At 40.0% G+C, this 24,014-nt stretch overlaps 1 protein-coding gene across 1 annotated transcript; it reads right to left on the reverse strand.

Moving 5' to 3' along the window:
* Positions 1-273: 273 nt before the first annotated feature.
* LOC130215763 (L-rhamnose-binding lectin CSL3-like) lies at positions 274-4,884 on the reverse strand. The gene is made up of 7 exons (XM_056447609.1): positions 4,854-4,884; positions 1,259-1,324; positions 1,003-1,095; positions 823-870; positions 598-733; positions 365-468; positions 274-287 (listed from the first exon to the last, which is right to left on the reverse strand). The coding sequence occupies exons 1-7, from the start codon at positions 4,882-4,884 to the stop codon at positions 274-276; spliced, it is 492 nt and encodes a 163-aa protein (XP_056303584.1).
* Positions 4,885-24,014: the final 19,130 nt, after the last annotated feature.

Genomic DNA, 24,014 nt, shown 5'->3' on the forward strand with positions numbered 1-24,014 from the left:
TTATTTAATGCAAACAGCACAAAGAATAATATTGCCAGTTGTGAACAATACTCAAAAGGGAAAGTTCATGTATTTGTGGAACAGATCAGATTTTGGTTAACCATTTAACATTTAAAATGCTACAGTTACACTACAGCACATCCATAGCCATCATGGTTTAACCATAGTTAGTGATCAGGTTAATCTTCATGAGGGAAGGCTTTAGAAACTTCCCCAACCCCCCCCCTTCTTTGTGTTCCCAATGAGATGTTGACAAAGGTCAAATCCACAAGATCAGCCCCTGCGACCTGCAAAATTAAAACTGTGGCTTAATGAGAGTTTTAACTCATCTCGAATAACTTTGCTGCTCGGCACAATAACTTACGCTTGCAGCAGTATTTGACTCTCAGAAACTTGTAAGTGCCGACACACGGATCAGAGAATACACTGTTGGTGGCTGATATGGTGCAGCTCCCACGTCCGTCACAGCTACACAAACAATTCATGAAACCCATTTGATTAAATTGGACATGCCAGTTTGTTTTAGTTGGGTAATGCTTATAAAACACAAGGGGGGGAACAAAAAAAAAAAAAAAAAAAAAAAAAACCACACTATACCTTCTGGACACAATGTACAGGGAGTTGCGTGAAATGCAGTTGGTGTTTCGGATTTCACCTCGTGGACGATGGTCAACGCAGGTTCTTCTATCTGTACGTCCATAGTTTGCAGCAAGTATGTGGATCTTACTAAATCCTACAGAGGGGGAAAATAAAACACACTACATCAAAACCACAATATTTATCTCAAATGCTTTAATATATTGGGACACTTTTACAGCTTACTAGGACAAGACAACACCAGATCAAGTCCCTCACACGCAGTTACAGTTCCTGTAAGGAAAGGACAGTCCAGCTTCAGTAACTTAAGTGGACAAATTTCATCTACTTAAAGAAAATCTTTTTTCTTTAGGGGGGGGGGGGGGGGGGGGGGGGGGGGGGGGGGGTGGGGGGCATAAAACTCACTAGAAGTCCTCCTGCAGTAATCATCATCATCATGACCACCATGACCATGGCCACCATTTGCTGATATCAGCAGGCTGGAGTTCAGAAGAATTACTGAAATAAACAAGACAGAACTAGTTAAGACACTGGAGCATTGCTATTCACATTATTAGTAGCACAAAACCTGATACAAAGAAAAAAAAATTCACATGAAAACAATATATCTAAAATCGAATTTCACTGCACATCTGCTTTCTCAATTCAGTAAGAAACTCACAGGTGAGAAATAAACTGAGAGAAAACAAGATTCTGCTGTCGTCCTCAACATTCCATGCAGCCTTTACTGATTCAAATTTATAGGCCGCTGGTGTGAGTGGTAATCAGCGACACCTGTGCGCCACACCAATCTGCAGTCCCACAAAGGACAACAAGAGGACGAGTGACCAGCGCATAACAGTTCTGAAGGGAAGTTAATCAATAATAATATAATAAAAATAATTATAATAATATTGCCTTTATAAAGGCAAATGCAGAGAAGAGGAAGTGCTAATGACTAGACTAAGATTAGGACATAGTAGTTTAAATTTCACTCTTGCTTTAATGGGGAAAAGTTTATCAGATAAATGTGACGATATAACAGAAAATGTAGAGCACGTCCTTATGAAATGTAATGAATATAAGTCAGAAAGGAAAATCTTGAAGGAAATAATGTATAAATTAGAACAAGAATGGGGATTGAAAGAATTATTGGGGCAGTTGGGAAAAATTTGGGAAATTAGCAAGGCTATTTTAAACTTCCTTAGAGATACGGTACTGGAGCATAAGATATAGATGATTATCATTTTTTTATTTTTGAATGTACGTGAACCCTTGAAGTTGCACGTCCCGGTACAGTATGTACAGATCCGTCATTAAATCAAGAAAGAAAGTAAGTTAATGAACATCAAATTGTTAGAGGCTTATGCTTGAGCAATCTACAGCGTGCAAATTCAGCCAACTTGTGAGAGAGAGAGAGAGAGAGAGAGAGAAAGTGTGTGTGTGTGTGTGTGTGTGTGTGTGTTTGTGTGTTTTACAGTAAACGGCATGTTCTCGCAGAATAAAGCACAACAGGTTTATCAACCACACAACAGGACTGTAGGCTGCGTTCACACTGCGAGGCTTAGTGCTCAAATCAGATTTTTTCTCAGAGCTGATTTTTTTGCATAGCTGTTCACAGAAAAAGTACAGATACGGACAGCACAAAATGTCTAATTATGCACACAATATATGAAGTAAGCACGTTGTCAGATCATATATGATTGCCCTTTTCACAGACAACCGTGGTGTATTTCATGAACTGTAAAGGATTGTTTTGCTACAACTGATCTGTATTTCGGCATTTGAAAATAAGTCACTTTTTTCTATCGGAGAGAAAGTTCCCCCTTGAAATGAAAGTGTCCCGTCCATTGACCAATAGTATCATCCTGCACAACCGGAGTAGCTGCACATTAGACCCTTTTCACAATGACGTCGCTTCACTTCCCCCTATCGACAACGCAGTGTATTTTTAGTTCCGGTTTACCTTTGAATGAATGGGAGACTTCTCTGGAAAATGTACAAATAAAAATATTAACATTGCATGATCTGATTTAAGACTATTATTGGTATTGGGCATGTGTCCAAATGTTTCTCTTTTAATAAACAACTGCTTTCTGAGTTTGATGTTATTAAGAATATGTATAAGCTATTGTTTATCAAGAAAAGCATATGTTTGCAACCTTTTTACTTATTAATTAGGTTTATTTCCTCAATAATGGATTTATTTTTACTTTAATGCTGCTCTGAATATAAATTTATATCATTTGTTGTATGTAAATGTTCCAGCATGAGTACAATTCTTTACTAAATCTTCTTATATTACCTGGTAAGTATGTTTATAAATGCAACCAGTTTCATAGTTTATTATTTACTGATCTATTAATGTTTTGTTCAGTTTCTCCATTTGAATGAAGAAATTATGTCCTACCGCCACCTTTGGGTGGATTTAATTTGATATTAATACTGCATTTTAATTAATAATGCTAAAATAAATTCATAATCTATTAATACTGAATTCAAATGCAGTCTTCTTGGTGTTATTTTTGCAATTGTAATTTTTTTAATGCTTTTGTTTGATTATTAAGAGTCACATACAACATTGTTATTCTATTTAATTCAATTTGAATATTAAATTGACATAAATGTTTTATGTTCATGAATAAAATACCTTTATAGAAATAAAATGGCAGACAACTGAGCAGTAGAATGTGAACAATGTGAATGTGTTTGTGAATCAGCTGTCCACTGTATAGAACCACAGTGAAACGCACACCGTTTTATTTATTTTTTATTCTTCAGGACACAAAATAATAATAATAATAATAATTCTGACATTAAAAAAAATGTTGAGCACCCGTGTAAACATCTGAAATCTTTATTTGACAAATACTGACAAGTCCATACCAACTTAATCTGCAGTAAAGACAGCAACACAAAGCAATAGACTCTGTTTAAAGTCCCATTTTTCTTGGTTCAAGCAGAAATCTGGATGATCTGTAAGTTTTTTAGATGTCAGATGTCTCACCTTTGATGCTGCACTCTATTGTTAACTGTTATTGAAACCAATAACAGTAAAAATATAAAAATAAAAAATTCAGATTCCTGAAAAAAAAAAACACCTACCGCATAGAGTGGAGGAACTATGATGTCACTTTGTAGTCGAATCGGCTGCTAGCATAAAACTGGTTCCCTCGATAAAATCCCTATAGGATTTTCCCATAGGCTTTTTGAAGATTGCAAATAATAAGCTCTGTGTTCAAACACAGTTCATTACTCTTAAACATTTTGTCCAGCCGTATAATCCTCACATGAAAATTCAACTTCAAGCACTTTTGGATCTTAAATGGAAGCGCAAGAATTGAAAAGCTAACATTAGGCTATAAACGGACTACACTGCCCTCGGGGCGCTGGTCTGTGACGTCAGCACCACCCTGCTACAGACAACTTTTCTCGCTTATTTTTAGAAATATGGTCCATGACAAAGAGTTAATCTCTCTGTTTATTATATTATAACGCACGCTATATATTATAAACAAATAAATACGTAAATACACTTTTGGATTGTTTTTACGTGGGAAATACTTCTGTTTTGCTTTACGGTTGTTTTAAAAGTTTTAAAAATATGTATAAATGTGCCTACATAATATTATAATATATTTAAATATTTAAATAAGTGTATTGCTCGCGTGCACACAGCCCGCTTACCGTAACAGACGACAGAAATGAGGCGTGAGGGACAAGTCTATCAAATGCCTGCAAGTTCCATCATGGACACAGAGCAACATTCAGTATTCTTTTTATGTCACGAAGTACAGCGAAAAGTAGCCCATACAGTCACCACTGCTATACAATTCATGGAGGAGTGTAAATATTGCAGTTATGATAGAGTTAAATGTGTTCAGATGAAGAAAAATAAATAAATAAATCGCCAAAAAATCACTTGATCACGTTAAAATGACAGTTATGGCCCGTTTCCACTGAGTGGTACGGTACGGTACGGTACATCTTTTGACAGTGGAAATGGCCATAAAAGCATACCAAACCGAACTGTACTGTACCACTTTTTCAGCACCCTTTCGAAAGGGTACCAAAACACGAGAAAAGGTACCAAAAGGCGGAGCTAGACGTGCAGCTGAACGCTATTGGTTTACAGAGATATGTCATTCGCTTACACAACAAGCCAGAATGAAAACAAAAAACCCGCCACGTTTGAAATACACAGCGAGAGATTACAGTGGATTTATATATACATACAGTATCATAAAGAGCCATCGTCGATCCGGGCTCAAACAAACCTTGTGGTTTTGATGAACAGCAAAAAGCCATGGAGTAGAGCAGAATCTACTCTGTGCCTTTTTTACGAGGCAGTTTGAAGCGCGAGCGGTTCCGCTTTCTTCCTTGAGTTCGCCTTTTGGACTAATATGAACTGGGAATGATGGAATTACTGTCTAACAGAGGCTACATGTGCTGCTGAAGATTACAAACACAGATAAGTGGTTTTCACTGACTGTGGGCTATATTTTGTGTTGTTTTCTGAACCCAAATAAGGACTAAATATCTGTTGTGTGTAGTTCTTTAGTTAGTAACATATCGGAGACTGTAAGGGGCTGTATGTGATTATATATGTTTATTTATTTATTTATTTAATATAATTACAGACATTACAGTAGGCTGTTTTCATTGATCTGCAGTTATAATCAACTCATGTTCATAGAAAAGGTTAGTAATAAACATTTCTACACAAGTATTTATGTGTGTAAAGCATCTGTTTTGTGAGAAGTGCTTCTCATATGATATGTGAGTGACCCGTACAGCTTTACTGTAGACATTTTCTCGAGCGAGAATGACGTCGACTGAAACTTTCTGCCATACACCATGCCCACCAAAAGGGTACCCTTGGTAGTGGAAACGCAAGCCTGATAAAGGTGACCCGACCCGACCCAAACCGTACCGTACCGTACCAGTCAGTGGAAACGAGCCATTAATATGTAGGTGTTTTTACACATTTATTCAAACATTTGCATTACTGAGAGCAGGAAAGAGACAGGCTGCACTGGTAAGCAATATCTTCATTCGTTTAATTCAAATAAATGATAAACAAATTAATCTGTCTTGACTGCCTTTACAAGTGAAGGCATTATCTACACATAATATGAAATCCCAATTAGAAAAACACTACAAACTATAAAACACTATTCATGAAAATACCTAAATAACAGACAAATCCAAATGCCCAACACAAGCGAGCTGCGCTCCAGACCAGTTCAGCTCGATGAAGTATGATGCCTCCGACACAGCCTGTAGTCCAGTTTAGCAACTTGATAGCAAACGTCTTTTTAAAGAAGCGTAACCGATTTAAAAAATCAAGAGTGTGCTGTAACTGATGTGTTTTATGTCGTAGAACAAAATGTGAAAGTATCTTGAGTTTGTGTTAGCCACGGACCATATTTAAGCAATTTTACTGAAATCCCATTTAAAAAACCAATTGACTTTGGGACGAGGGAACCAGAACAGCTAAAATGCTAACTCGCTTCCGGGTTTTTGCATACAAATTGACATCATAGTTCCTCCACTCTATTGGATGAAATAATGAAACTGCATTTCTAGGACCATAGTTTTGTAACAGCGCCACCTGCCGCATTGGATGAATTAGCGGAAACTTAAGTTTCAGGACTGCCTTTCCAGCGCCACCTACCTGATAAGGTGATATAGTGAAACTGCATTTCTAGCACCGTAGTTTTGTAACAGCCTGTTTTTTTATGTAAAATACACCAGTGAGGTTAAAGTGGGAAACACCTGCTTTGAGCAACAATTTTTAATAAAAACAAACAAATTTACAGCTAAAAAATAAAAGAAAATGTTTTTTAAACAGATATTGTGAAGAAAGATGAAAAACTGTAACCATTGACTTCCATAGTAGGAAAAACAAATACTAAGGAAGTCAGTGGTTACAGGTTTCCAACATATTTCTAAATAACTTCTTTTGTGTTTAACAATGGAAAGAAATTGAGAAAGATTTGAAACAAGTAAAGGGTGAGTACAAAATAAAATATTTTTTATCCTGTTAATGATTACTATATTGTACAACTATAAATTAATGACATTGGTCTAAAACTCAATTCCTGGACTGTCATAGCTCTAATCAGCCCCTAAGTAAACACAACTGATCCTGGTCTAATCAAGGTCTTCAAGGTAACTAAAAATGTCCAAATAGCTGTGAGTTAGAGCTGGTTGGAACAAAAAGGTGCAGATCTTTGGCTCTGTTGCAGTACAAGTTGAAGCCGACTGTTTCTCAGTCTCCACTCTGAAGTCATGAGGTGTATTTCTATGTTCTGCAATCTTCTCATTATTGATGTGGTCTCTTACAGATGACTAGCATGGCTGCTAATATTAGCGCAGCGAGTGACTCTGTCCTTTCTCTCCAGTTGGAAACTCAGATGGATGATGCTTCTGCTTAAACCAGGTCTACTCAATAGATACGTTCCCCTTCATTGCTAAACAGTTATGTCTGTAATCTCTTTTTGCCATGTTTTCTTGATATTTTACTACATTTCGATGCATATCTGGTATGAATTACCACTCTCAACAGTTTAACGACATGTGTCCAGTAGGTTAGTGGTAGTGCAATATTTCAGGCCAGTTTTGTCCATCTCAGGCAATCTTTTCATGGTTAGATGTTACTTTAAATTTTACACTCACGACGTCCCCACAACACACATTCAGTCTCTGTGTTGGAGTTCACACTGGTGCATTAACTTGAATGAATCTGGTCCCCATAAGTAACTATAATGTTGTGTGTGGAAGGTCCTCATAAAGCGTGTTTTACTCAAAGTGTGTGTGAGAGAGCACAGACAGAAGTTCCAGGACAGGAGTAAATATTTAAGTTGAAGCCGACTGTCTCTCAATCTCCTTTCTGAAGTCATGAGGTGTGTTTCCATGTTCTGCAATCTTCTCATTATTGATGTGGTCTCTTACAGATGACTAGCATGGCTGCTAATACTACTGCAGCAGGTGACTGTGATGCTTCTCTTCAGCTGGAAACTCAGATGGATGAGGCTTCTGATCAGTGGTGTAGTCCAAAAAAAAAGTGGTGTACTATCACACCCGACCCAAATTTGAAATGAAACTATAGGGAAAGAAACGATGAAAGTCAATGTTTCTTTGATTTATTAGCTATGTATGTATATATATGTATATAATGTTAATAGTCTAATCCTATTTAATGATTTATGTTTAGCTAATAGTGCCCCCCAACAGACTCAGAGATTGGCTGTATGTATACAGTATGTAGCTTATTTAATCATTTTATTATTGAAAAAAAAGAGTCATTCAAGATAGTTACAACAATTTAGTTAACTTTTATTTAAGTTAACTCAATAGGGCCTGTGCATACATGGAAAGACAGCTTTTTAACTTAGTTTCTTTACTGGCTTATTACTTTACATTTAATAGGTTCCTTTAAATATCAATTAGCCATTATTTTTGATTGTCACATATTTTTGATTGTCACATTCGTGCATGCTTGTTTTAAACCAAGCTATTATTATGAGTAGTCTTTGCCTCATCGTTTTTAGTGTTATAATTAGTGTCGTTCCCTGTAGCGGTAGGCATGATTAAGACAAATGTGAAATACTGCGATTTTAGGAATTTAATTTTAGGGTGGCTCAGGATCAGATCCTTTTGGGGTAAACAAAGAAAAATGTGTTATATACATATATACACATTTTTAAGTAAGAATTCAAAATAATACACTTAAAAATGTTTGACTAATATGGTAGGCTAGAATACTAAACTAGCAGTATTCCACTGTATTGTATAGACAGGCAAAGTCATTTGAGTTCTGAATGAGCCAAATAGGCTCAACATACCTGTTTACTGTAGTACAAATGACTAAAACTAAATTAAAATTAAAAAAATAAAATAAAACTGCCACTTTTTAAATTCAAAATGGCATAAATATGAACATATAAAAATGTTAACTTTAATAGTTAACTTTGAAATAATCATAGCGAAATGTTTGGTAAGAGTTGCATTTTTGCTGGAGTAAACAGATGTGATGATGAGGGAAGCGTCGGGAACAGTGGAGGGGGAAACCCGATTGCTCCTCCATGCTCCTTTGATTGGGGTAAAAATGATACAAGTGTTTCTGTAGTAAAGAACTACAAATATGCAGATATTATAAAAAATCTTTAGCTAAACTCACACCTTCTGCTGTCACTCTGCACAGCTGTGGTTTGCTGATTAAGTGAGGTTTATTAATAAACTAATTTCGAGAGGATCATGTGCTTATGATTTATCACAGCCGGTCTCGTATTAAGCTAATCAGTATCATATAATCATATGAGCCATAAGCTACTATAAATAACCACAGTTTTTAGTCCACTTTATCTTCGTTTGGAAGACCGCTCTGCTCACAACTGCGCTCCAGCAACTCTTTTCAAGCAAGCAAGCTAGCAACTCCATATTCAGCATTTCAACAACAACAGCAACAACAACAGCAACAGCAGCAACAACAACAACAACAACCATCATCATCATCATCTCCATCAGCATCATCATCTGCTTACCTTCGTCAACTATCCAGCACTATCTTCAACCACAACATCATGAACAACGACAATATCAACACTCAGGAGAACAATCAACAAACCAACATCCTGCAAGATAACCCCGATATCATTGAATCTCCTCCCGCAACGCAACTTCCCACAGCACCGCCAGGCTCTCAAACCGAGCCCGAGGCCGCCATGAGAGGCCGGCGCATTACCCGCTCTACATCCAGTCGACTTCTCTGCCGCAGATCCCCAGCTCCATCCACTTCAAGAAACCAAAATACTTCACCTACCTCATCTTATGCTTCCGCCACCTCCTCCGTCCATCCACCAAAGAGAATCACAGTCATGGAAATCAGGAAACTGCTCGCCGAACTAGGAATTCACGCACCCAGATCGCTCAATAAACCGGAACTCCTCAAGCTTTACCACAACGCAACATCGGACTCCCATCCTTCCTCAAGCCCTCCTGCCAGACCAACTACACAAAGAAACAGTTCACGATTTACTCCATATCCACAAGCCTCCAGCCCGCTTCAAGGGAAGAGAAAATCCAAACAAAAACACACAGCAAGTCACTCCCCCGCAAGATCGCAACACCAGGAAACCCGGCCGCTTCCAATGACGTCACGCACTCTCCCGCTCCAGGACTCCATTCAAGAAATCCCTATCTCCACCCCCTTTTCCTGGCCTCCCGCCCCCTCCAGCTCTCTTATCAGTCCTCAATTCCCTTCTACCTCCAATGCTCCACTCCATTGTCTTTCTTCAGCTCCTCCTGCAACTTCTCAAAATCAAACTTTATCTTTTTCTCTCCAACCATCTACCTCCGCTCCCATCCCATCCCACCTGAATTTCTCCTATCAAATTCCTCCCACTACTATTCCTCCTTTTTCTTCCTCTCTTCCCACTGCTCACTCAAGCACTGACCCCGCCCATATTTTCACCTTCCCTACTCCAGTTTCCTCTACATGCCCCCCTTTCACCCTGTTTTCTGCCACGCCCCTCCCTAGCCAAATAATGCTCTAGCCTTGGACCATCTCCAACTCTGCTCGCAACCAAATCCTATCAGGTACTGACATAGATCTCATTTCACTCCTCTCACCCATTGCACCTCCTGCGGCAGAACGGCAGGTTGATTGCGGCGAATTTTCTGTCTCCCTCAAACCATCAGCCAGTAATCAATCCCGTATATTAACACTAGCAGAATTTTCCATTGCCTTTTCAAGATTCACAGACATAATTTGTTCTGTGTTCCCCCATAGGAGACATGAGTTAAATGATTATATGGCAATCATCGCCGAGCTCGCGCTGTCCTATGGAGGCACACAATTATACACCTACCACAAATTATTCTCCGCCAAATGCGCACTACGAGTGACCCAGTGGAACCAGTGTCCTTACTGGGGGGCTTTGGACACTGAGCTCCACAATCGGGTATTTTTAGGATGCCGCAATCTAACCTGCGCTGTCTGCCGCTCCAGTCTGCACCCCACTACCTCCTGTCCTCCAATCACTCCCTCCTCTGATCCTACTAAATCATCCATCAAATCCACCAGCTATGTTCCTCAACCACCCAGCCAAAACATCCCTTTTCTGCTGTCTCCCTCCCTCAAACCCTCCCTCCCTAACCGTGACATCTGCATGAATTTTAACATCAGCAGATGTAACAGAATGCCTTGCAGATACCTCCATTTATGCTCATATTGTGGTGGCGCTCACGCCAAAATCATCTGCCAAGTCCTCAGGGCAAAAAATAAAAAAATCTAAAAATTACCTGTCGACTCCTGTGAATATTCCTAATCTTGCTCTAGAACTACGTTCTCACCCTGATACTAACTTCTCTGATTTTCTAATTTCAGGTCTAACCCACGGATTCCACCCAGGCATCTCAGCCCTTCCTTCTCACAATCTCTTTTGTCCCAATTTGCAGTCTGCTACCACTGAACCTGATACTGTTGATTATCTTATTAAAAAAGAAATCGACAATAACTTAATGATCGGACCATTCATGGCTCCTCCATTCAATGTCTCACGCATTAGCCCCATAGGAGTTGCAACTCGAAAATTTTCTGACAAAAAACACCTAATAATTGATCTTTCGGCCCCCCACAATTCAGTTTTTCCCAGCATTAACAGCACTATCTCATTAGACGAATATTCGCTCAGAAGCACTATGCTGGATTTTGTCTAATAATTACAAAATCCCCCACCTCATTCATCTTCTAGATGATTTTCTCATAATTTCTCCCCCTTCTTCACCTCCAGCTAAGGACCTAGCGATCACCCAACAGGTTTTCGCTAAACTAGGAATTCCTCAGGAAAAAACCTCAGGACCCAGGACCACAATCGAATTTCTGGGCATTAAACTAGACTTGCAAAAATTTCAAGCATCTCTCCCTAAAGAGAAAATTGATCGAATCATTTCCCTATCCCAGATATTCCTAGAAAAACAGACATGCACCAAACGTGAACTCCTATCCATTCTCGGCCATCTTAATTTTGCCATGCGCATAATTCCTCAAGGCCGCCTATTCATTACTCACCTCCTCCAACTCTCCACTACAGTCCATGGTTTAGAAGAAACAATCCTTCTCTCTAAACCCAGTCGCAAAGAACTAAGCTTATGGATCACCTTCCTTAAGCAATGGAACGGCTGTTCCTTTTTTCTACAGCGACTTTGTAGCATCCCCCATAGACATTAATTTATTCACAGATGCTGCCCCGTCAGTTGGTTTTGGAGGTTTCTATAATGGGCATTAGTTTGCTGCTGCATGGCCACGCCAATTGACTTCCATTCCAAAAAACCAAAGCTCTTCAGCCCTCTTCGAACTCTACCCAATAGTTGCAGCAGCCATTCTGTGGGGAGATGAATGGTCCACTTCTAGCATTCTCGTTCATTGTGATAACCAAGCTACGGTACACTGCATTAATAAAGGGCGTTCTCACTCCCCTTCAATAATGCCGTTTCTAAGACGCCTCACCTGGATTTCTGCTCAAAAACAATTTATCATAACTGCTGAACATGTACCTGGTTGCAAAAACCATATTGCTGACTCTCTTTCTCGTTTTTCTTTCCAGAAATTCTGGCGATTGGCCCCAGAGGCGGACCCCCACCCAACGCCTGTCCCTCCTTATTCAGAAATGATATTGTCATAAACCATCCCCTCTACAATCTAAACCAGACCTCCCTATCTCTCATATTACAAGCTGTAGCCCCCAGAACCCTCCATTCATACCTCACAGCATGGAACACCTTCAAACATTTTCACACCCTCCATCACCTACATTTCCCCGATTTTTCCCTCCTCTCCATCACCTCCTTCATATCACACCTTCACTCTGCAAAACACATCCAAGCAATTTCAATCAAAAGCTATCTCAGTGGGATCCAATTTTTTCACAAATTAATCCACGGGTCCCCCTCAGATACTATCACCAATTCGCAAACCTCCCTCCTCATTAAAGGTATTCAAAAAAACCCACCCCACCACCCCCGATTCTAGACAACCCATTACACTCAAAATCCTCTCCTCATGCATTTATACCCTACGTAAAGGTTACATTTCCTCCCACGCAGCTCGCACCTTAGATGCCATGTTCACCCTAGCCTTCTTCGGCTTTCTCAGATGCTCCGAATTAACAGTAACATCCAAATTCAACCCTTCACTCCACCCCACTATTTCAGATCTAACTTTGCAAGATAAGGAAACCATTTCTTTCCTTGTCAAACAAAGCAAAACAGATCAATTCCATAAAGGACACCTTATTTACGTTTTCAACATACCTTCCCCCACCCACCCCTTCCAAACCCTCCTAGCATTCCTAGATCTAAGAAAATCTCAAGAAGCTAACCCACTAGCCCCACTCTTTACTGATGACGCTAACCGTCCAGTAACTCGCTTCTGGTTCCAAAAACACCTTAAAGAAGTTCTCCGCCTCTCAGGTTTTTCCCCCGAGCCATTTTCCAGCCACTCATTTAGGATTGGTGCCGCCACCACAGTAGCCTTCAATGGGCTTTCCCAGCATCAGATCCAGACACTCGGTCGCTGGTCCTCTGAAGCCTTCAAATCCTACATTCGCCTTAGTAAATACCACCTCAGGGAAGGTCAACGAGCCCTCACCATACTCCCAACCCCCACACTCCCTCCCTAAAGTTCTAGGCAAATCCGAATCCCCCCCCCCCATGTCCCCCACCACCCTCTCCTTCTATAACTCCTTTAGCAAGAGCATCATTTCCTCTCCCCATGTCTGCCTCCCCGGCTCCGACTCCCGCAGGAGTCAAAGAGTCCCAACCTCCCCCCCAAAAGCAGTTTACTGTCCACTTCTCAACCCCCCCCCCCCCCCCCCCCCCCCCCCCCCCCTCCAACAGCCAAACTCCCGCAGGAGCTATCCATAGATATATACATAGTTATACGCATTTGTGTAAATTCATGTTTGCTTGTTGCCGCGTGCGCGCATAGGCGTGCGCATGCGCGCATGCACGTTTGCTTTCTGTGCGTGTACGCGCGCGTGTGCACGTAAACGTGTGTATGCGTTAGCATGTGTGTGTTGCGCGCCGGTATACGTGCGCGCATGCATGTGTGTGTGTTTGTGTGCGTGTACGTGTGCGAGCATATGTGTCCATGCCTGGGTACTCATATGGACATTAAGTACATTCGTACTTGCACATGTCCAGATGTGTCCCCTGTTCCGCTTCCAACTCTTCTAACCTCTACAAAGAAGCTCCGACCCCCGCAGGAGTCCCCCCCCCCCCCCCCCCCCCTCATATCCCTTCCTCCCCTCCACAGCCCTCCCAAGCCACCTCTAGTCTCTTCATAAACTCCTTAATTCCCCCAACCACCCCCTTAGTCCACAATTTCCCTATATTCCTTACCCTTCCAAGCACGTCCTGTGCCTTTTCCACACCCTTTCCTACTCCAACACAGCTGGAGGCTCAGCCCCTCAGCTCCTTATAACACCCAGTCCCAACTAAAGCCCATTCCAGCCCTTCCCGCCAGGCTTCCTACAGGAGCCTCCCTGCTCTCTCATCTTGCCATGTTATGTCTAGCTCCCTTATATATCTCCAGTCTCCTTACCCTACATAGCACTCCCTATGCAAGGCCCCCTGCAAGAACCTCTCTGTTCGTGTTATATCCAGCAGCCGGAAATAGCTCCATTTTCTTGCTTTTTTGGGGTTTTTTTCTTACAAACACGCGGCTGCTGTCCCGAGCGATTAATTACTGCATTTTGGAGACTTCTGAGATCCACCGAGCTCAGGCTCCCCTCTCGCTCTGCAAATGGGAGGAAGCCCCGGGCTCGAGGATCCCTTGAGCTCGGGGCTCTCTCCCGGGACAGCATGCCAAACAAGCTATTGATGAAACATCAGCTAAGTGTGAACTCTTGAAGTGAGGTTTATTAATAAACTAATTTCGAGAGGATCATGTGCTTATGATTTATCACAGCCGGTCTCGTATTAAGCTAATCAGTATCATCCAATCATATGAGCCATAAGCTACTATAAATAACCACAGTTTTCAGTCCACTTTATCTTCGTTTGGAAGAAACCCCCCTCCTCCCCATTCTCCTCCTTCACTTTAGATCGGGCGGCACAGAGGCCCAGTGGTTAGCACTGTTAGCCCCACAGCAAGAACACTGCCAACCCTGGTCCTGCCAGGTCGGTAGGTGTTTCTGTGAGGAGTTTGTATGTTCTCCCCGTGTCCGCGTGGGTTTTCCCCGGGTTCTCCGGTTTCCTCCCACCATCCAAATATATACATCATGCATAACAATGAAACATTTGTCTAGCCCCCTTTTTTCCTCACGTGTTCCCTTAGCTACTGCAGACGGGGAGTTCTGAGATCCACCGAGCTCAGGCTCCCCTCTCGCTCTGCAAACGGGAGGAAGCCCCGGGCTCGAGGATCCCTTGAGCTTGGGGCTCTCTCCCGGGACAGCATGCCAAACAAGCTATTGATAAATCATCAGCTAAGTCTGAACTCTTGAAATGGAAAACAAGCTGAAAACGCCGATGTTTTCATATAAAATTTAGAGGGGACTGAGGCGATCATTTAGTAGTGTACAGTTCATGAGCTAAATCGCAAAACTTTCAAGGGTTATGAATAGCTCAAGCGACGCCCATGCTGTTTCATAAATTTATCTGAACGTTTCAGTGAGACATCATTCAGCTGACTTGTCGGGGTCTTCGAAAAACTCTCACGAAATTTTCTCACAGCTGCTGCAGTCGTCAGGGGGCGGGGAATGGTGCAATTTAAACAAAAATGTACCAGTTGCAACCAATCAATATACGAGTTAAAAAAACATTTGGTATACAGTTAAAGATGACGTGCATACACGTAAATTAGGGAAGATTAATCAAAAAAAAAAAGTGAGTATACCGAGCGTATACGCAATTATTGATACTCAGAAGTCGTAATACCCAAACAGCTCATGGAAAAAAGTAAGCAAGCTGAGTATATGTGCGTATAACAAGGACTACACCACTGCTTCTGATCAAACCAAATCTATTCAACAGGTACAGGACCAGAATTAATTTATTTTCTCTCTTAATTTTGTTCTCTCTCTCTTCTCCATTTTCTATGTGGCTCTGATTTACTGTATTATATGTATTTTTAACATACATTTTACTGTACTGTATTTAATGCATTATATCAATCAGACTGATTGATCAATATTGGCATTGGCCATTAAAAAAATCTCATCTCGGTCAACCACTAGAAGAGACTCCATGCTATGTAATTGTACTTAGTCAATAGTCTGATGTTTGTCTTTGTCTGATAAACTACTACTGAACTTTTATTTCACTTACAACTTTATTTTAAAACAGAAAGATTCTACAAATCACCACATGTAAATGATAAAACTGACAATATCTTAACAATAGTTGCAAATTTACTGTCTTTTAATATACTGAAGAACTAATTGTGGCATTTCTACTTTATTTCTTTTATAGATGTAATGCACAAATATTAAGGATTCAACATCACAGACACAGTGAACAGTCTTGCACCCAAAAGCACCTGGAACAGGAGAAGAACCCAGTCAGAACACACATAACAAAAAAGAAATGGGGCTAGAGAGTGATCTTTCTTAATATGTTCTCATAGAGCCTTCATCAGACGTGGCTCTTTCTCCTGCTGAAGTGAATACGTCATCACGATCCAAGAGATCAAAACATCATCAGATGAGCAAATGCCTTCTGGAATGTAAAAACCGTACAGTTTTACATTTATAAATTGCATCACAGTTTAATGATATTATTACTGTAAACAAGCTCTCTGACATGGCAGGGTTTGTAACTTATGGCTTAAAAAACATGAAATAATTTGTTAGATATAAAATGACAAATATTTAAGCTTGACACCGATTAAAATCTGCATTTGTTTTGTTTTACATATTCTACTGTTACACGTGGCCATTTGTAGTTTAATTTAGCATAAAGCAACATATGTCTAACAGCAACATGTAAAGGTGGCCTTGCAGCACTGTCTCCAGAAGGCATTTGATGACGTTTTGATCTCCTGGATGCGTGTTGATGTATTCACTTCAGTAGTAGAAAGAGCCACCTCTGCTAAAGGTTCTATGAGAAATATTCAACCTTTTAAGAAAATATCAATAATAAAAATAAATAAATCTTTTTTAAATGCTTACTATGCACAAGCGATGTAATTTGTTAAACTAAAGTTTCAAAGTAATTTCTACTTTTACAAATAATCTCAAAAGCATGTAGTTCTTATCATCATTACAAATATAACTGAACTACATCTACAAATGTTTTTGCAGTGAACATTTATTTAAAAATAAGCTCAACTAAATAGTTTTATTGTAGTCATAACGTCATAAAACCTCTATTTGTTGCTCAACCCATCCAACATAAGAGTGAATCAGCTAGCATTGCACATGTAAGCTTTTCTTATGAAACCACAATTATATTAAGTATTAAGTTCCTCTAAATATTGGTTACTTTAAACTGTGTGGAATGATAGCTGGAAGACATTTGATTCCTTACAAGCATTTTTAACAAAAAAAAAAAAAAAAGCATTTTCAGCACACTGAAGCTGCATCCTCAATGTTGGTTATGATGCTGGATGCCATGGTATATATGGTATACACCCTCAGCACTGATCCCAAATTCATCCAAGTTTTTACGAATGAACTCCTCTAAGTTTCCGTATTTAAACCACTGGAGACACATGGGCTGTTTTGAGAGTGTTGTTGGTTCCTTTCTCGTCATTGAGTGTCTTGCTGCTATGGGGGGGTCAGAGAAATATCTTCATTTGTGTTCTGAGAGGGCAACTGAGAAGGCAAATGCATTTGAATATGAATAGACAGAATAGAGAGGGCGGCGTCCGCGACAGCTCCCTCGCCATCCGCGTCCTCAGCAGTTATATCCGCGCCTAGGGCGGCAGAATAGAGAGGGCGGCGTCCACGAGTTATATCCACTAAAAGGGGTCGACTAAAAGTGGTAAATGCTTCACTTCTCTCAGAGATTTTTCCAAACTCACTTAAAACTGCAGTTGTTAAACCTCTCTTGAAGAAGAGCAACCTGGATAATTCACTATTGAGCAATTACAGGCCCATCTCAAATCTCCCTTTCATTGGCTAAATCATTGAAAAAGTTGTTTTTAACCAGGTTAACAAGTTCTTAAACTTCAAGGGGTGTTTAGACAATTTTCCATCTGGTTTCAGACCACATCACAGTACAGAGAGTGCCCTTATAAAGATAATCAATGATATCCGCCTTAATACAAACTAACAGTGCTGGTACCGCTCGATCTCAGTGCCGCATTTGACACTGTCGATCACAGCATACTTCTGGATAAGCTGGAAAACTGGGTTGGGCTGTCTGGGACGGTCCTCAAATGGTTTAGATCTTACCTTGAAGGGAGAGGTTACCATGTCAGTATAGGTGATCATAGGTCAAGGTGGACACCCATGACATGTGGAGTCCCACAATGCTCGATTCTGGCACCTCTCCTGTTCAACCTTTATATGCTTCCTCTGAGCCAAATAATGAGAAAGGACCAAATCTCCTATGTCCAAGTACAGCTATGCTGATGACACTCAGATTTACCTAGCCTTACTGCCTAATGTCTACAACCCCATTGACACCCTCTGCCAATGCATTTGTGACGGATGGCAGGTGGGCGGATGAAGGAAGTGCACGCCCCCCCCCCCCCCCCCCCCCCCCCCCCCCCCCGATATGATAGTAATTACACCAGTTTACCCGACTACACCACTTTGGGAATCCCACCCAAAGAATTAATACACACACCACCTATAAAAGGCACGCACAAGTTCGCTCCACCAATAAAGAGTTAGAGACAATGGCCCGGTACAAAAATAATCTCTTTATTAACAAGTCTTAGATAAAAACATGATTAAGACCAACATTGCAACATTGACACTATAGTTCGTGAAATCCTAAATTGTGCCCAAGGGCCAGAGCTCACCAGCCAAGGAAGGTGGCCAGACTGCACTTCGTGCAAGTGAAAACACTGCACTCCACTGTGTAAAGGGCACACACATGCACACACACACAGTGATCAATACACACTGTGAGGAAAAGTCCTAAAATCACCTATTAAATTAGCCTTCCGTCCTGGGAGCTCAAGCCCTGTCACAAAACGTCCTGCAATCAAAAAAATTTAAATAAGGTCAAGAATCTTGGTGTGACTCTGGAGTCAGATCTGAGTTTCAATAGTCATGTCAAAGCAGTAACTAAATCAGCATACTATCATCTCAAAAACATTGCAAGAATTAGATGCTTTGTTCCAGTTAGAGAAACTTGTTCATGCTTTTATCAGCTGCAGGGTGGATTACTGTAACGGCCTCCTCACTGGCCTTCCCAAAAAGACAGTCAGACAGTTGCAGCTCACCCAGAACGCTGCGGTCAGAATTCTGACCAGAACCAGGAAATCAGAGCACATCACACGTGTCCTCAGGTCTTTACTCTGGCTCCCAGTTACATTCAGAATAGATTTTAAAGTATTATTACTGGTCTATAAATCACTAAATGGCCTAGGACCTCAATACATTACAGATATGCTCACTGAATACAAACCTAACAGATCACTCAGATCTTTAGGATCATTTAAACTAGAAATTCCAAGAGTTCAGTCAAAGCGGGGTGAATCGGCTTTCAGCTACTACGCCCCTCGCTGCTGGAATCAGCTTCCAGAAATGATCAGATGTGCTCCAACATTAGGTACATTCAAATCAAGACTGAAAACACATCTGTTTAGCTGTGCCTTTACTGTATGAGCACTGTGCTACGTCCGACAGATCGCACTATATTATGTTTTTCTCTTCTTTTTCATTCTTTTATAACACATTTTATCTGTTTTTATGCTTATTTTAAATTTTTTTATTTATTTTTTTTTTCCCATTTTATTATTTGTTTTTATTTCTCTTATACTTGTTTCTTTTATTCCTAATTAATTATTTTACTTTCGAAAGACCATAAGTTGGACCAATAATATTTTTACATTTTTCATATTATTAAAATGGCCAGATTCTGACCGAGGAAAGTTGAATGTTCTGGCCAGTTATCATTTTCACTTCAGTGTTTCATTTAAACAAGTTTTAACAGATTTCTAAAAAAATGTAATGATACATAAAAAAGATATACATTTCTATTTTAAAACAAGTATCTTTTCAAATTTTTTATTCAAAAATGTCATTTATACAACTGTAAAATAACTTCGTTTAAATGCCTAATTGTGAATAAACACTTATACTAGTATGGTAAGCAATTTGACAGAATGGTTGAAAATATTTTTTGGTACATCACGGTACAAGTGTGGTTATGATAACCATCCGACAAGATAACCCAGCAAACATTAGTTCTTAAAATGTCACTAAAATGCAATATTGTGCATAATTAAATAGGAATCAAGCAAATAACTGCAACGAGGTTCAGATTTTCAGTAAAAAACACCCTTTTAATAAGCTGGCTACTGGCCTGATAGTGTTAAAAAAAATTTATTAACTGATAAAGAGAGAGTTTAATAAAGACTTATTTTAGCCATAGTGCAAATGAAAAATGTCTCATATATCAGTATTGTGCCTCTACACAGGCTGTATTTGTTCTGATAAATTGTTTCAACTGACACTGGACATGCTACTCTGAGAGATTAATAAAACTGGTGGGATCATATACTTTAGCTGTTTATTCCACAATAATATCCAGCTGCAGGACCGCAGAACCACACACGTTTCAGGCACACACAATCCAGCACACACAATCTAGGCAAACCATACGATGTTACTATGGCTGTTAAAGAGCCCATATTATGGCTTTTTGAAAATGCCCTTCCATGTAGTGTGTCACACAGCTCTAAGTGAAGTGAAATATCCAGCTAAGGCTTAAATCTGTAAGTGTACAGTGTTTAAAACTATTGATTCATCTATAAAAGATTCGACTCATAGTGCTTCAAACGAGTCGTCTTGATAACGAGTTATTAGGTGTTTCGCGATGACGCAGCCACGAAACACAAGTAGTTGCACGCGCAAGCCCGGGAGATTTGAAACCTGCGGCTCCGCCCACTAACAGAAAAAAGTCACACACACACACACAGAGACACACACAGACACCGGTAGAATGAAGTCACGCTGTGCAGATGGAGATTATTGACAGTTCACCCAAAGATGAAACCTTAGCATATAGCCTAGCCTTGAGCAGATCGAGAGCCTCTGGAAACTACCTGCTTACAAAGAAGACTTCATCAGTTTGTTAAAGGAAGGATCGGTAAAGACTGTCAGAACAAGGATCAGTGGATCATGAATCAGTTTCTTCCCCCATTTCACCAGTGTAAGTACGTGCGATTAAAATTGTTGCCTCGTTTACTCTAGCTTGCAAATTATGCATTTAGTTGTGTTTTGTTATTTGTAACCGCGTGTACTGTATCAGGTTAACTCTTTATATTCTCATATCGCGTGTAAAGCCACGTTGAAAACGCGACGCGTGCCGCTTTGTTTATGGATAGTCAGCTATGTGTGTGTGTGTAATGTGTGTGTGTGTGGCTCCTCTGAGGACGGTCGTTTGTGTGAGTGTCTCCTCTTAGGAGGTTGATGTGTGTGTGTGCGTGTCTCTGAATAGGGTAAAGCTCTAGGCAAAGGGTGATCAAAGGGACCCGTTTGTAAAGTGAGGACTTTAGGGGGTGTCGCGGTTGAAATCTTAGGGTTGTAATCGCGGATGTAACTGAGGACGCGGAGGGGGAGGGAGGTGTCGCCGCCGCGCCGTCTCTATTCTGGACGCGCCGGCCCTGTGTGTGCGTGTGTGTAAAAAGAGCAAGTAGACTGCTAGGACATATCCTCGCCAGTTCTTGGACTTTTTGCTTGATAAAATAGTTAGTCGTCAGTATTTTCTAGTCCATCGTCTGTATTTACATTCACCCACTGGCAGCCAAAATCCACTATGAAGCGTGTGTACACTGTGACTACTTTTATATTGTTGATAATCTGCTGGGCATTTCACTCTGTCTCGCCCTGAAGCCTGTCAGTGTCGTCGACCAATCGCAGCAGCCTGTCATTGGTCCAATCAGCGCAGATTAGCTTCGCGCTGAGGACGGGTTTGGGTACAAATGAATCGCTGAACGATTCATATGGGAGTCGCTGGGATAACTAGGTAAAAATAAATGCATATTATAAGACCATCAAAGTGTTGTTTGACCTTGCATGCATATTAGACTGTTGTTGGAGACCCTTACAACCTAAATATGACCCTATTTCATCTATAATATGGGCTCTTTAATGTTTTTTTTTTTTTTATAAACTTTATTTATTGAACACAAGTGGATAGCATTTGTTGTATACAAATGTCCAATTTTTGCTTTTTTCTTTTTGAACACTTTTGTAAACATTTAACCCCAACACCCCCCGCCCATCCCACCCATACATAAACATAACCCCTTTTCTTGTAAAACGTATAACAGAAGACGGAGTAATAGAAGAAAAAAAAAAAAAATAAATAAATAAAATAAAAAAATAAAAAATAAAATATTAACAATAAAACAAAGATAATGATAATAATACAATTTGAGATAAATATATAAATCATTTCAAATAAATAAATAAAATAAATACATTAGCTTGTTACATCAATAATAATGTGCTACCTACTTCTTGGTTATTATAGCTTTAGTTATGCTGGGGTTGAACCGATGCATCTAGTTTAGGGCATGATAGTTCCGGAGAAAAAAAATGCTAGACTAAAAAAAAAAAAAAAAAAAAAAAAAAAATTTATAATAATAATTCCGACCATAAAATGACTTCTTAAATAATCACTTCCAGAGGTGTCAAATCATCAAAATAATCTAGTAGTGGCCACCAATGAGTATAAAACTTGTGAGACGAGCCTCTGAGAGAGAACTTAATCTTCTCCAATTTCAAAAGACTTAAGATGTCGTGTAGCCAAACTTTGATTGAGGGTGGTTGGTGCGATTTCCACATCAAAAGAATTCTTTTGCGAGCAACTAGGGAGGAAAAGGCGATGACATTATTTTGAATGTTTGTGACATGAAAATCATCTGGGGGTTTTCCGAAAATAGCAATGTGAGGATTTGGGTTTAGATTAATGTCCAAGATATCTGAGATTGCCTTGAAAAATAACCGCCAGAATTCAGACAATTTGGGGCATGACCAGAACATGTGAGTGAGGTTGCATGGGGTCTGTGAACACCTATTACATTTATTATCTAACTTGTCCGGATAGAGCTTTGAGAGTTTCTCTTTGCTATAGTGTAGTCTGTGGAGGACCTTAAATTGTATTAGTGATAATCTGGCGCAACTAGATGATGAATTTACAGCATTTAGGGCCTCCTCCCAGAAATCTTCAGAGAAATTTAATTGAAGTTCTGATTCCCAATCCATTTTAATTTTGTTTAGGACAGATTCGTTAGTTGGAGAGAGTAAATTATATAAATATGAAATACGGCCTCTTGTCAAGGTTTTGGCTTTAATGATCAAGTCTATCCCGCTGGGTGTTGGGATATGTGGGAATGAAGTTGTGTGTGTTCTTGCAAAGTCACGTAGTTGGAAGTATCGAAAAAAGTCTGATCGATTTAGACTAAATCTAGAAATCAGCTGGTTGAAGCTTGCAAATAAATCTTCAATATACAAGTCTCCCAACTCTCGTATTCCCTTTTTCTCTAAGCTGATAAAATTTGAGTCACTTTTAGCTGGTATAAACAAATGATTATTGCAAATAGGGGTTGATAACGGAAGGGTGAGCCAGCCAAAGTTGCGTCTTATTTGCGCCCAGATTTTTAGAGTTTCGACGACCACAGGGTTGGTGGTAAAGCTTCCTGGGGAAAAGGGTAAGGTATTACAGGCCAAAGCGCTCAATGAAGAGGAACAAGAAGCTGACTCCATTTGACACCAACCAGTTTGGGGAGAGGTGAACCAAGATATTATTTTATCAACATTAGCTGCCCAATAGTAACTTATAAAGTTGGGTAGACCTAGTCCACCTGCCAGTCTGCTTCTGCATAGCGACATTCTGTTTGTTCGTGGTCTTTTACCAGCCCAGATAAATGATGAAATAATTTCATTTATAGATCTAAAAAAGGATTTAGGAAGGAATATGGGCAGGCACTGAAATACATATAAATACCTTGGTAACACATTCATTTTGATAATTTGTATTCTGCCTGCTAAAGAGAGCGGTAGGTGACTCCACCTTTGTAAATCTAATTTAACTTTTGCTGTTAATGAATCAAGATTTTGTTCTCGCAATGTTCATGTTGACTTAGTGATTGCAATACCAAGGTATTTAATCTCTGTGTTAGACATTTTAAAGCAAACCTGGGCATTTTACGGCCCGCGGGCCACATACGGCCCTTTGGTTGACTTCGACCGGCCCGCGTAAGGTTAATTGGAAATTACAAAATAAATTTATTTTCTCATGTTACC

Source organism: Danio aesculapii, chromosome 22, assembly GCF_903798145.1.
Source record: "Danio aesculapii chromosome 22, fDanAes4.1, whole genome shotgun sequence".
NCBI lineage: Eukaryota > Metazoa > Chordata > Actinopteri > Cypriniformes > Danionidae > Danio > Danio aesculapii.